This window comes from Engystomops pustulosus, chromosome 3 (genome assembly GCF_040894005.1).
Source record: "Engystomops pustulosus chromosome 3, aEngPut4.maternal, whole genome shotgun sequence".
Taxonomy (NCBI): domain Eukaryota; kingdom Metazoa; phylum Chordata; class Amphibia; order Anura; family Leptodactylidae; genus Engystomops; species Engystomops pustulosus.
In genome coordinates, this window is record NC_092413.1 from 184,610,238 (window position 1) to 184,625,437 (window position 15,200).

The 15,200-nt window shown below is 42.2% G+C and overlaps 2 protein-coding genes across 4 annotated transcripts in view; one reads left to right on the top strand and one right to left on the bottom strand.

Annotated features, from left to right (window-relative positions):
* GIGYF2 (GRB10 interacting GYF protein 2) overlaps positions 1-15,200 on the top strand; it is a 75,881-nt gene that overhangs the window by 29,569 nt on the left and 31,112 nt on the right. For all 3 annotated transcript variants that reach the window (XM_072143262.1, XM_072143263.1, XM_072143264.1), the window contains exons 6-7: positions 1,314-1,422; positions 1,883-1,923. In XM_072143262.1, the coding sequence (XP_071999363.1) occupies positions 1,314-1,422; positions 1,883-1,923 (150 nt within the window). The remainder of the gene's footprint in view (positions 1-1,313; positions 1,423-1,882; positions 1,924-15,200) is intronic.
* KCNJ13 (potassium inwardly rectifying channel subfamily J member 13) lies at positions 2,720-7,821 on the bottom strand. Its single transcript, XM_072143266.1, has 4 exons — positions 7,525-7,821; positions 6,233-6,397; positions 4,282-4,773; positions 2,720-4,198 (listed from the first exon to the last, which is right to left on the bottom strand). Coding segments are annotated over exons 2-4 (1,125 nt in total). The 5' UTR covers positions 6,234-6,397; positions 7,525-7,821; the 3' UTR covers positions 2,720-3,566.

The following is a 15,200-nucleotide window of genomic DNA, read 5'->3' on the forward strand; positions in this document are numbered from 1 at the left end:
CAAGCACACCGCTTATTGAAGGTGCCCTTAGAAGTGTTTAATGACTTTATCAAAGGGAGTCCAGGGGTATAAATCATTTAGCTGGTAGAGATGAGCGGACTTGATGTCCACGTTCAGGTTCTGCCACCCGACTCAGTCTTATTGCCGGATTGGAAGCCAATCCGCCATATGAACGCTTCTTGCTATGTCTGATTTGTGCCCTCATTTCTAGTAGCTGGGTTTTACTGGTTTACTTACCCCTCCAGTCTCCTGAAATCGCTTCTAGGCATAATCTATGAAATGCACACAATCAATGTCGCCTACTTTAGTTATATACACATTTTTATGTATATTAATGTACATTATGTGCATTAGAGGAGTTTTACCCTGAAACAAATTAGGCCTTATCCACAGGATAGTGCCATACTTTCTGATTGGTGGGGTTCTTGGTAATGAGATCCCCACAGATCACGAGACCGGGGGGTCTAATGGGGTCCAAGGTACCTCCGTCGGACATATTGACAATCCGCGAAATGAGCGGAGCAGAATGGACATGCACGGCCATCTGCTCCACTTATCTTTGGGAGCGACAAGGGGCCGACGGACCCCCCCTGTACTCGGGGAACTATGAGGGTCTCATCACGAAGACCCCCACGATCAGCAATAGGATAGTGCCTAACTTGTTTCCTGGGAAAGCCCTTTAAGCACACACGGTGTAGGAAATATGTCATAGACCAGTGGTAGCGAACCTATGGCACGGGTAGGGCACCCCAGGGCAGGGTTTGCCAGACAGCACTAAAGGCCACTTGCAGTCCCAGGCAGCCCAAATATGTGGGTTTTGATTGTAGGTTGGGCACTTGGTGTCTAAAAGGTTCACCATCACTCTCATAGACTGTCATATGTGTACAAAAGTTGTCTTCTAAAAAGCTTCTGCTTTTGGATCAGTTTCCCCTATTTGCCAGGATATTTTCTGGTTCACATGCTTAATCTGCGCCACCTTCATACACACCATGTTTGAAATTGTTTAGATACACTATTCTAACACAGTGGTGAGGAGCTACCCCCAAATGTGTTGGACCTAAATGCTTGAGACTTTGAACAAGCAACAAGTCTTTTGCTTTGTTTACCGAGAAAATAGATGTTACAAGTCCCTGGTCACAAGGATTTAGGTCTAAACTCTGCTGCGGTCAGAGCCAGCTCCTTCCCACTTTGCTTGAATTGTGTTTGTAAATTGATAAAAGACTGCAGATTCTTTAACTTTTGAGTCTCAAAATATAGAAAACTTTGTATAAAACTGTATAACCTAACCCTTCGTTTTCTGTTTTGTTTCAAAGGCAGAGGAAGAGGAGAAGGGGGATTTTACCAAAGAAGTTTTGACGAAGTAGAGAGTGGCTTTGGTCGAGGAGCCCGTGAAATGCATAGGTCACAGAGCTGGGAAGAAAGGTGAGTGTCATTGCAGGGTATTGGTAATGTTTATGAAGAAACTGTCCTCCACTTCAGCTTGTCTGATTTATAAATACTTGTATTATATAGGAAAATATTGTTACCTTTTTAAGCTGCTGCTTTTCTTGTGTGTAAATTCTGCATTGTGCAGAATGCATTGCTCTGTTATTCCTCATGGGAATGCATGGATGCCTAGGCAACTGGGTATGTCCCGACACGACACTGTGGTTGCTGTGTGCAGGAATATGTCTGTGTTTCCAGAAAGAATAACAGAACAGCACAACACAAAAGTTTTTCCAGAATTATTTCAAAGTGAAAATTATTATTTCCTAAAATAAGTCAGGAGAGCTGGTTGGTCATGTTACAGTTTTGCATGCATTGATGTGTGTATTTCCTCATGGTCCCATCTTGTATATAAGATTTTCTCAGTTCCTGACTTTGTCTCTTTCTGTCTCATCAGAGGAGATCGGCGGTTTGAAAAACCAGCACGGAAAGAAGCAGGTAATACTCTGTCCTTGCATATAAGAGACATTCTGATGTTAGACCTGTTATCTGGTTGCTATGGGTAGCTGCTCAACTATTCTCAGTGTTAACATTGCCATCACGGTGTGATCTATTACCCATAAAGCAGTTGGTGAGAAAACTGTGTTAAGTTGCCCACAAGTTTTCACCACTGGCTACCATAAAGCAATGTCAATCCATGCCGACCACAGTGCTGAGGATGAGACCTGAGCATCATAGGAGTCTCCGCTTTCCCAGGGGAACAGCGGTGCCAAACTGTTATCATGATGATGACTTCTTGCATCAGATATCACATTGATTCCCATCCTCTGCACTGTATTTGGTCCACAAAATTTGGCCAGCGCACGCTCTGTGGTTCACGACCAGTTTCCAAATAGTAGACAATTAAGCAAGTGTGGTATTCCCAGGATGCATCTATGCTTGATATTTAAATGCCACCTATAATTCTTGGATGCCAAATTGTGTATAGGCATCGGTTATATCGTTTTAAAAAGAGATAAAGACTCTTATTTGAAATTTGCACACTGCAGATTTTTCATGGAAAATTCATTCCTTAAAAATGAGTTCCATCCATCTGAATGGATATTTCTGCAGCAAATCGGTGGATTTCTGCAAGCCTCATTTTGATTGGACACTTGCAGAAGTCTCTGTGACAAATCTCCTAAATTAATTTACATGGATGCATACATTTCCATCATTATGTATCTGCCTCTCTACTGTATCAGACTTTACCATGTAGTTTTCTGCATTCACACATTGACCAGCAGCAGGGAACTATCTGGAAGCACACAGTTTATTCACGTTTATTGTCACAGATATATTGAATGGGAGTTGCACGGCTGGCCTTTATGCGTTCCCTTTCACTCTTCCTGCCCCACAATCTCTGGATCTTTGCCCTCTTCTACTATCATAATCTGCCAGCTAGGAATTGTTAAGGGGTTAGTACAGCGCAGGGTCTGGTTCTCTGAAAAGGCCAAGCGAGTAACGTGTGTGCATTAGCATATTCCTCACCTGAATGAGTGCATTATATGCTTTAGGATATACAAATGGATATACTAGTTTACTACAGGGTGTCAAGGAAGCATGCATGTGTGGTCACTATATAAATGTACCTGCATTCATCTACCGTGTACCTCTCGCACTTTGCTCGTGTGTGTCCAATGTCTCGTACTGCGAAATACAGTGCACTCCACATTTAAAGGACAATCTGATAAAACAAACAACCCCTTCTTGTATGTGAACAATCTGAGTTGCCTTTCCCAAATGTGTCCGCCGTATCATTTTCACTTTAACGTCTTGCTGTACATTTACAAGTGCTAGTCCACTGTCGGCTCTCGGCCGTCTCTTAATCCCACTCTGCCTTTTTTCTTGGAGTGCTGTCACTCCCCTGAGCAATGTTTTATTATAGTTATACATTAGAGTCCCACAGACCCCCTTTTGTAACATATGGGGCTGCGGAGCTTGGCGTTCTCTAGTAAGGTATAACAGAACAGTCTTTTTGGCTCCTTGATGTCAGCAACCCTCATTTCCAGTGTGAATTTCCGTTTTTGGAGAAGCATCGGCATAGTTATCGGAATGAGGACGGCTGAAGGGACTAAGGAAAGTCATTGGTTGTAAAAGTTTTACTCTCCCAGCCCAGTCTCGCAGATTTGAAAGGTGTCCCCTCTTTGCCCATTGGCACAGACTTCCAGATCAGTTCTATAGGACGGTCTGTGTGAGGTTTGTGGCAATTCGGGTTGCGGATGGCCAAACATTTCCATAGAGATGCGGTATCCACCTTCAGGCTGGCGCATTAGACAAGGGGTAAAGCGGTGTCCTTGAAGTATCTCACTTGGTAAGTAAGAAGTACGACTCAGGCATATTTCCCCTGAGCTTTCCTGTGTAGCGGATAGACAGACCACCAGCTCCAAGTGAACTGAAGAAGATATAGTTTCACGAAGCAACAAAGCCGCAAGAGGACTTCCAGGAGAGAGACTGTGAGTGTACGTGAGAGGGAAGGAGAAGAAAGGACACTCCACGCTGCCGTTTTGACCCTCCAAGGAAAAGTCAACACTGCTCTGCTGGATTTGTCCATCTCCTCTCTCTTGGTAGAGGATTCCACTGACTCGCACCATGGTTAATGGGCTTGGACGTGTGTTGGCCACTTGGAACATCAGACATGGCTTTCCTTCTGGACTCCCCACCACGGCCAACCTCGAGAAGATGATTGATGGGGTGCGATTCTTTGGTCGGGCAATTTTTGCCACAAAAACACCTATAGAAATATATCATGAATTAGGGAAAATACACAGATGGAATCATGAGTACATTAGTTAATATACACATTGCACTTCTGACCTGTGATGAACGCCTCCAGCATGAGTCCAAGCAGCATCTGCACAGCTAGAAGAGCGATGGCACTCGGGCAATCTCCGCTTGGAAACATGGTACCATATCCAATGGTGAGCTGTGTCTCCAAAGAGAATGAGAAGGCAGCGGTGAAGCTAGTTATGTATTTCACACAGATGGTATGATTCTCTGGTGGGGCATCATGATCCAGGGCCAGATCCCCATTCATTTCTGCCAAAAGATACCAAAAAACTGCAAAAAGGAGCCAGTGTGCTAAGAAGGAAGCCAAAAAGGCCAGCATCATCCATCGCCAGCGCATGTCAAGAAGTAACCCCCAGATGTCACGCAGGTAGGACAGTCCCTGCCCCTGGATCCCAACAGCTTTTATGGTGCTATGTCCATCTTTGGTTACCAGTCGATGGGAACCCGGGTTGAGCAGAGTACATCTTGGAGACCGGCTGTGAGAGTCCATCTCCCGATCTGTGCTGACCTGCAGCACCACTGGAAAAAGAAGGGCAGATCATGGTGTGAGCATGTGTTTTATTATTGTATCAAATAAAAGCAGTCATAAAATATAATGCATTAAAGGGGCTGTCCATTTATTGATATTGTTTGTGTAGGGAAAAGTTGTACAATTTTCCAATATGCTTTTGTGTACTAGCAGCTTTCTAGATCTCTGCTTGCTGTCATTTAACAGGAAGCTTCATTGTTTACTTCCTGTGGATAAAAAACTGCCCATGGTCATGTGATGTCACACAGGTGCAGGGCTCGTTATATCCTTGGTCACATGTCACACAAATGCATGGCTCATTATATCAGAGTAATATTGGTCGAGCCATGCACCTGTGTGACATGACCATGGCCGTTTTTTTTAACCACAGGAAGTAAACAATGAAGCTTCCTCTTAAATGACAGCAAGTAAAGCTCTATAAAACCGTGAGAAGTTGATACAGAAAGTATATTGGAAAACTCTAACTTTTTATTACACAAACGATATCAATTATTTTGTGAAGGTGGACAACCCCTTTAAATATCCCACTTATAACTAAACTTCACTGCATATGTTATATGTTAAAGTTTAGTTGATCAGATACTGTAATATAAATGTCCTTTCAACAACACAGTATTAACAAGATGTACAGCATTCTAATAATAGATCATTTATGATTTTATGACCAGAACTGATGGATTTCCTCATTTTAACACTTTCTCGGCTATCCTCTTGCTATCTGAGCTGTTTGAGCTGTTTGCAAGTGGCGAATGAGGACAATATCTTTTCCACATCATGACCATTTTCATTCTGTATTTGATCAGTAAGACAAAACCCGGAGGGGATGAGGGAAGTCATGGTATACTTCTATATCCTGGTATTAATGTATGATTATAGGGTGCATAAAATCTTGCGTTAATACATCAAAATACTGAGTAAATTGCACACATGTGAAACCGGTCTGTAGGACGGGGCCCTATAGTACAAAAGTCTTCCTGAGACAAAATCGGCAAGTTTCTTTTGCTTATTACTTCTCCTTATCCTTTCCTGAGATTGACCATACATAAAAGATACTTGTGTGCAGATTGCTCACTCTGCCTACAGTGGTGTCTACTAACCCTTCTTCTCCTCTAATATACAAGCTATTTTTGCAATGGTTCCAAAACCGAAAGCATTGCACGTATTGAATGCCTCAGTTCCCTGACATCTTGCGTTGGGGATGTGGGGGACATTGTGGTGAGAGGCTTCCATACACATTGCATTGATGGCTATCCTCCGCAGGATGAGAGGGTTCTCCTAGCCAATATTTATGGCCACCCTTTACATACAAGTGGCTTATAACTTGTTCTGTGTGACCTGGTTCTAGGATTGCATCATACGTTACATCTTTGTAGCCATCTAAGAACATATTCTAGCCGGCCATTAGCAAGACATAAACCTGAGGGTCTGGGGGGCTGTGGTGTTACTTACTTTTCAGTCGCTCAGGAACCTGGTGCACCACGGGTCTCCCTGGTCACTGAGATGCCAACATCCAGAGCGTAGGAAGGTGATGTGTGTCCTGCAGCTTGTAAGTGATGGAACCGGCTACCTGTGCCGACTTCTAGCAGCGACCTATTGTCCTCTCGCTTGACCAACCTGAGCAAAATGAACAGGGTGATAGTCGTGGGTGCCCCAACAACTTCTGAGGCCTAGCTGATAGCATGTAGTGTTAAATTCTACTTGTCTATTAACACCACCTCCCACCCCCTCCATCTGAAGGCACCTGAGCTGACTCTGGCTCTATTCCCTGAAGGCAAGCAGGGGCCTGTGCCTGTTTAACCCCGGTGTCCTGAGCGGTTGCCAGATTGGGAAAGGGAGGGGGGAAAGAGTGTTTGTGTTATGATTTCACGCTCAGGGATAAGCTGCTTTTAGACGCACACATCATGATGCTCATGTGACTAGTCGCGCTGCGGGAAAATATCCTGGCTTTGTTCACTCTTGGATGCATTGGATGGACAGGTAGGATTCACCTGGACACTGCACTATCCTTCCTGCTTTTACCATTTGCTGGATGCGCTAAGCCCGATCCTTCCCTGTTTGCCCGCACATTCTTGTCACAGTGTGACATGTGTTTTATCAACTCTGATTCTCTGTCATGCGGTGCCGGAGGAGAAACTTTTTTCCTGCTGCAAAATTCATTGAAACTTAAGTTTCTGACCACATACACAAGAGTTGTGCATTACATAATGGATGGTTTTTGCTTTTTTCTTTGCCCCCACTCCTTGCTACATATAGTAAATGATCTAGAATTTCATTCATTTGGCCTGTTGATAAAGGGCATTAGTGTTACTAGGGGTCAGTGCTATAGGACTGATCCTTTTTTGCAAGGATGTCATTGTTCTTCATAATTATTTAAATCCCTAAACCATACATCCAGGGGTTAATCTTAAGATTTCCAGAGATTTATCCAGTTTTTAGACTCGCTCACCGGGTCTTGCACACAAGCTCAATTCATTATAGGAAGCATCACATGGTCGGCATGTGTTGGCTGTCCATGCTAGATGAGTGAGGGACATGGGGGAGCCTTACACACACTGGTACTACTGTTAATCATGCTTGCTCTAGGCCCTGTATTAGTTGGCTTGAGCCACAGAGATCGGTCAGGCAAATGCTCATATGATGGAAATTACGAGAGGCTATAGTTTACGGAAGCGCTGCTAAATAAGTTCTGCCTGCGTGGTTCTGTCATATTGTGGACTTGTAAAACACTCAAAGGTTCTTACCTGATGGGATGATCGTGCCACAGGGGAGCAATATCCAGTTATTGGCTTTTCTTGTGCAGAATACTTCAGGTAAGTGTTCCTCTTGTCTCTTGCAGATGATGGAAAGAAGATCCTGTGTAAATTTTGAGTTGAAGTTCCAGTTTCTTGTCTAGTTGGTCAGTGAGTCTAGCCTGGGGGCAGCTTGTCGTTGTGTTGTCACCTAGTAACTGGTCAGTGTATCCCAGCTTTCTAGTCCGGTGACACGCTCCTTCTCAATCTATGGGGGGAGCTCTTGCTGGGTCTGGAGTCATAAGCCACATTCCTGCAGTTATAAATCAGGAGGCCGGACGGCTTTTGGCGTGACATTTGATTGGTCATTATGTTATTAGGGTTCTGCCAGGAAGGGAGGGGTATGTCACAGCTCTGCCCCTCCACTCATTAGTTATGCACAGTAGGTGCACCTTATTTTCCATGGACAGTCTCATTACTTGGTGAAGGTGTTAATGAAGCAATGATTTGAGATATGGTAAAACAAAGTTGTTTTTTTTGTTTTTTTTTTTTTAAACCTTGTAATTAGGGGGCAGGGTGTTTAATCTCGGCATATTCTGTAGTGATGCTTCTTGTAGAGAGGGAGCATCAATACCAAGCATGCGGGGCAGATTTTTTTTCTTTTGGCTTTTTACAAGGATGACTTTTTTTTTACTTTTTGTGTATAAATTTAAGGAAGTCCATTGTAATCTGTAGCACTAAATACTGTGTTATAGGAGAGGTCGTAGGGGTCATGCTCAGCATTTCAAGGCTTCTTTACAAGGTTCATGGCTGTGAGATCAAACCACAGTACATTTTATTTCCCCACGGAGTAATTTGCTATCTATTTCTTGTAGTGGGCAATGTACATTATAAATGTATATCATGTAAGCCCTGGGGGGACTAAGCACATATCTTCTGTGCATTTCAGAGGGAGTGGGTGCTTGTTTTCCACTGGACTTTGCTCGCCTCTGTCCAGATAAGCGGATTGAAGAAAACAGAGCCCTATTGTTCCTGGAGGAGCAAAGCCGTCTTCAGGCCTGCGGTGCTGAATATTAAAGTAATGACCCAAATCCCACTCCCCTCAGGGCTTCTGTTCTACCGTCCTGCCCAAAGTTTGGACCTCTTGCTGTTAGTGGCACGTCAGTGCATGCCCAAACCAAACAGTAGAAGGAGAAGCTACGCAGATATCTCAAACTTGTCCCTTCGTAGAGAAGTTGTCAACTATTTAACCCTTTTTTAAAACTCTCTAATGCAGCTGTAAAGTGTCAGGGCTATGGTGATTAAGCCATCGATAATAACTGTCCCCCTCCTTTTTTGGGAAAATAAAAACGGTTTCTAGATTTCAAAGTCCCCTCCCTGTTGCGTGTCTAATTGGAAGTAGCCACATGATGGCTTCTCTTGCCAAGGCTCCAGGAGCCCTCCCCCCAATCATGTAAAGTTATCAAAGTGGCAATCGAGAGACGCAGCACGAGGAGGATGCGGCACCTCTGTTCTGGGTTAAGAAGTTGCTGTGTTGATATGGTCATTAGTGCAAAACTCATGATTTGATGAGATAAAAAGAAATGCAGGATTAGATGCCATGGTACCTCCTGTTCTGTTGGACAGGCTTCTAGGAAATAAGGGTGTGACCTTTAAATCAGGATGTGGGTTTTTAAAGATGGCTAACTGTGATCGGTCTCTATGATGGTATAGTTTGGAGATTGGGGGGGGGGGGGGGTTGGGGTTACAGTTGGATGCCATATTTTGTTTTGCATAAAAAAGACCTGTTTTTTTTTTTTTGAGACAGACTGCTGGCTATGATATTTAGATTTCATACAGTCGTGATTGGTTAATGAAACCGCACACCGCTAGCGCTATGTGGGTACATACTCTATCTGTAATTTGCAGTTCTCCCTGAGTTGTTGGGTAGAGACCTTGCTGCTGTGACTCATTGCTCCTCCTACCTTCCGCATAATCTGTAATTTGACACCTTGTCGAAAAACGGAATTCAATAGAGATTTGTGTGCAACTCTTTTTATTCGGAAGGTAGCGAGCTTAAGAGCCAACTAAGTGTAGAAAAAAAATCTTTTTTTTTTGTCATAGAATGTTAGTTCTATCAACTTGATCGATTTTATTGATTTATGTAAAATTTTTTGAGCAGATATTCACTATTTGAGGTCTCGATTACATCTGCACATGTTGTCTCTTGACAATTGGACTTGTCTGGTGGAATGTAACTCTGGCCGCCAAGAATACTTGAACCCCAACTAACCCCTTAGTGCAGGGCTCCATGCAAATGTCTGCACATAAAGAGGTGTTTACACCTGCATTCAGCTGGTTCCGTTCCGCGTTACGTTTTTTTAAATGGCAAAAAAAAGGGCACAGCAGTCCGTGAAATGGAAGGTCATTCATCTCCTCTTCTTTGAATGAACGTGTAACAGAAATGTGCCAATTCCCAATATTATCTGTAATATACATTGTAAGTAGTATGGGGAATTGCCTTCTATATGCGTGTGTACTATAATTCATCTGAGATTTTGCTGAATTGTTTTATAAAGCTAAAATGGTTATAATTCTAAAATTCACCTAAAGAAAACTTACCATGAGAAATCTACCTGTTAAGGTAGATCTGATGGTAGGTTACTAGTGCTAAACCCTAATCTATATTTACCTAATCCGAAAATATTTCCAAAACTGAGAAATACTTTAACTAATATGCTTATTATCGGGAGAGCTCTGATAATTTGCCGATCAGTTAAAGTATTGCTTAGCTTTGAAAATATTTTCTGATTAGGTAAATATAGATTAGGGTTTAGCATAATACTGGTAACCTACCATCAGACCTACCTTAACGGGTTGATTTCTGATAGATTTCCTATAAAATAACTTTCTTTATCAGAAATCTACCTGTTAAGGTACGGTAGGTCTGATGGTAGGTTACCAGTATTATGCTAAACCCTAATCTATATTTACCTAATCAGAAAATATTTTCAAAACTAAGCAATACTTTATCTAATTAATATGCAAACTACTTCAAACTTAAAGGGCATCTACCATCAAAATCCACATTGATAAACCAGGGACGCTTCCTTCTTTTTAAAATCAACTTTTGAGTTATAAGCCAGAAGAACTCCTGAGGGTGTCACCAAAGTTGCTCCATGCTGCATCTCACACGGTCTGAGAGGGAAGTGCTCCTGCACAGTGCAACATCCTGCGTAGGTAAAACACACTGGCTCTAGTGTCAGCAACCCCTTCCCAGAGATCTTGTGGCTTATTAGCATAATTCTAAGGGTTGATTTTAGTAGGAAGGAGGTTGTGGATAACGCACATAAGATTACCACAGTCAGTGCCTGGATGTAAGAGTAAGTGTCCCTGGTTTATCATGCTGGATTTTGATTGTAGATTTCCTTTTAAGTTTCTTGAATTAAAATTTATCATGGTATTAGTACTAATACTTCGGCTGTCCCAAAATTCATTGTTTGGAGTTGTATCTTAGCCCGTTTTGTGGAACAATGTTTCAGTATAAAGCATTGTCTACGGATAAGAAAGATGTTGTTTTTTCCCTATATTATAAAACCTATTTGATTGGTGAAGGTTACATTGTTTTTAGAAGCATAATTAAAGGGATTGGTTTACTAGGAACTTTTTTTTAATAAATGACCTGTATCACCCCACTACTTCCCCCCTTCTCTCTCTTGGTCTGACTCTTTCCATTTGCCCCCATGGCCTTTGATTTCCGATTCCCTTTTTAAAACATGGAAATGTTCCCCGAGCCAATCACTGAGGCAGGACACATCTAAGGCCGGTGATTGGCTCAGCAGTCATTTCCTGGGTGTTGTAATGTAGCAGTGGGCCCTATATGAAGAGGGCCCTGCCTTCCTACTGTGTCATACATGTACAGCCCCGGGTAGATAATTGCTTTCCATACGCTTTTGTTCCATTTCAGAAGTGCTCCCTCCCCGTTTAATGCACCGTGTCATTGGATTGTCCCAATTGTTTCTTACGTCTGTCCTTCATAGGTTTTAAATGCCTTAATTTTGTAATGACTATTTCAAAGTGGCTTTAAGAGATCCTTAATTATTTCCATTTTAGTTGACTAAACTAATCTAATGGTTGGACCGTCTCCATAATTTGGCCTTTTGGTGAGACCAGCGTAACAGAAATCACCCCTGTCCCTTTACACACATGGCTAAAATAAATGGATCATGGCTTTGATGCTCTACGGTATTTAACTCCTACCTGGCTGGACTCTGAGCTGTACTTTTATGCAGAGGCCCTTCAGTTATTCAGTGTTTTTCTTGTGAGTGCCTTGTTATAGGCCAAGCAATGAACAGGTGAGTAGGTCTGCCATAAACATGGTCCAGACTGAGTTCCTGACCCTGTGTTCTCCCCTCCTGCCGACCACTTCACACGGCTACCGACACACACTCCTATTTTTTTTTCCATAAACAGCTCTTTTGGCTCATGGTCAAAAATACCCCACTAATGAGCGCTGGGTGCGATCCAAAGATTTTACTCCTGTTCTGACCGGATCTTGAAGCTTTGGTCACAAAGTAGGGTAAAAGTAAGAATAAATGGCAGAAAAAGTACCAGCAATGTAGAGGGATGGGTACGACTGTGGTTAGCGCTTTGGCAGAATAAAACATTTCTAAAAACCTTTTTTTTTAAATTTATTTCCAGAACTGAGTGCCTTTCTTTGAGAAGGGCTTAACCTCGTTTTGCTTCAAAATGCAAATTACAGACCTTAAAGAGAACCTGACACCAATCCTGACAGGACTGGTTTAGTAGTTTCTTGTGTTCCCTTTAGAATTAGTCACATTCTCTTCCAAAGGATTGTACTGTTACTTCTGTTGTTTAGGCCTAAATAAATGTATCCAAAATTTTAGGCTGCTAATTTTTGCATAATTGTCTAGTAAAAATAGGGCTTGTATATTGTAAGGATATTTCACCATATATTTTTTTTTAATGTTCTCTCCGTGTTTGCGTGGGTTTCCTCCCGGTCCTCCGGTTTCCCCCGACACTCCAAGACCTACTGTTAGGTTGATTAGATTGTGAGCCCCATTGGGGACAGGGACTGATTTGGTAAGCTCTGTATAGCGCTGCATTATCTGTGTGCGCTATATAAATAATTATTATTATTTTAATGTTCACACTACCCTTCAGATTTCCATTTACCTCTGTTACAAATCAATAAAAGATGGTAAATAAACAGTAATACAACTGAACAGAACGGATGACTGTGTTCTTTACTGTTACACTTTACTTTCACTTTCAATACATCAATCTATAGCTTCTATAGCAGGGTTCCCCAAACTACGGCCCGCGGACCTTTTCGATCTGGCCCCAGACACTTGGCGCACCAGCGCCGGGCCCTCGTGGCCTGCAACAGTCGGGCAGGAGCCTCAGTCCGTCCGGACAGGAAGCTCCTGCCCGTCACTGTATAGTGCTCGGTGCGGCAGGAAACGGCCGCTCGAGCACTATTACTGGAGCGCTGTGGCCGGAATACAACCCAGGCGCACATCGCTCCATGAACTAGGCTGCGCGGCCGCGTGATGACGTCATCACGCGGCCGTGCACCCCTTCCTGCCCGGACGCGGCAAGAAGATAGAAGACTTAGGTGAGTACAGGGTTTTATTTTTTTATTAAAGGGCAGTAAAAAGATTGCGGCGACTGGGGGCTAGTATAGTTAGTTATGAGGGGCAGAATAAGAAATAATTGAGGGGTAGAATAGGAAATAATTAATGATATGGGGCAGCATAGGAAATAATTATGAGGGGTAGAATAGGAAATAATTAATTATGAGGGGCAGCATAGGAAATTAATTATGAGGGGCAGCATAGGAAATAATTAATTATAAGGTGTAGCATAGGAAATAATTAATTATGAGGGGTAGTATAGGAAATAATTAATTATGAGGGGCAGCATAGGAAATAATTAATGGTGCGGGTATAGGAAATAATTAATTATGAGGGGCAGTTTAGTAATTAATGGGGGGGGGGAGGCATATTCCATTATAATTAATGGAGAGAGGTCCCAGTATATCAATTAATTAATTGGGCCAATATATAAAATAGTTCACAAGGGGGTGCAGTACCGTTTTTTTTAATAATTAATTGAGGGGGGTGCCAGTGTATTATGGATGCGGTCACATGTACCGCTATTTATTTTTAGACTTTAGTCCGGCCCTCCAACGGTCTGAGGGGGACAGTGAGCGGCCCCCTATGTAAAAAGTTTGGGGACCCCTGTTCTATAGCTTTCTATCATCCCTCAAATTTATCCCTCATAATAGATGTCTCATTTCTACCTACCTACCTTTATCTCTATAACTTGTCGTCCTCCGTTATGGTCAGTTCGGCATCATGTGTTTTGTTTTTTGTTTTTTTATGGAAAAAAGTACTTCATCCTAAAAAACGGAAGAATAACTGATGAAAACTCAAATATGTTTAAAAATCTTATAAATTTTTTATTTCATATCGATTAAAACAAATACAAACATTTAACTTAAACAAATTAAAAAATGGTCCCAAATTGATGGGGGAGACCACAGCAATTCATCTCAAATGTATTCGTTGTACTTTTAAACATTGTATTAGGCAATAACGTGCATTGTGCTAGGCAATAAAGTGCTAGGCAATAAAGTGCGTTTTCTAACTACAATCAATGGTCTGAAGTTTATTACCTTGCTGTGGCTGTTTGTCTGCCCCGCGCTGATAACTGATCTGGTCACTTTTCGTGTTACGTGGAAGCAAGAAAGGAAATCTGAATGGTATTTTGAAATGAACCTAAGAGGGATCTGTAGATCGCAGAAGAGCCTCTGAACATGAATACTGATCAAGTAGCTGCAGATCCAAGGGCTTTAAGGGTATAATTGTAGACTGAACATTACCACTATTTACTTGATATTGAAATTAATCACAAGTAACCTGGTACACTGTCTAAGATAACTAAACGTCCAGTGCTGGTGTTGGAGGGCAAGGACAACTATGATATGCGGTAAAGATTAAAGAGGTTGTCCGGGATTAGAAAAGTGATATATGGTCGGCCGGGTGGTGTATTAAAAAAAAAAACAAAAATGTATATACTCTCTTCTCTCCTTGCTACCATTCACCTGTTACTGATTGTACACAGAGGCCTCCAAATCTCGACAACTGCTGCTTGCATACTTGGTGGTAAGGGGGCTGCCTTACATAGTAGCAAAAGAGGCATGGTTTCCCTTGTCACATCTAGGAAAACCTATTTGCATATTTCCCAGAATCCTCAGGGAGCATCTATGGCTAGGAGTCTTCACATGGCTATAAGGCGGCCTTAATTGGAAAGCTCTCCAAAAGGAGAACTCTTACTCCCCTAACAATAGTCAAACTCTCTCAGCTGAATCAGTTCCGAACACTGTACTGAAGAGACACAACCACTTAGGAACCTGTTCCTTTTGGAATAAATATACTGGTTTGGCTACAAAAGAGGCATGGTTTTCCTTGTCCTATCTAGGAAAACTTATTTGCATATTTCTCACAGTCTGCTAGAGCATTCGTTTTGGGTAGAAACAAGCGCGCCACTGTACACAAACAGAGACCTGGTAGTGACAGACTGCATAATAGTTGAATGGAAGAGAGGTGAGAGGAAGAAGTTTGTTTTAATTTTAACCTCTTATCTAAATTGTAAGTATTTTAAAGTATTTTCTCCTCTATTGA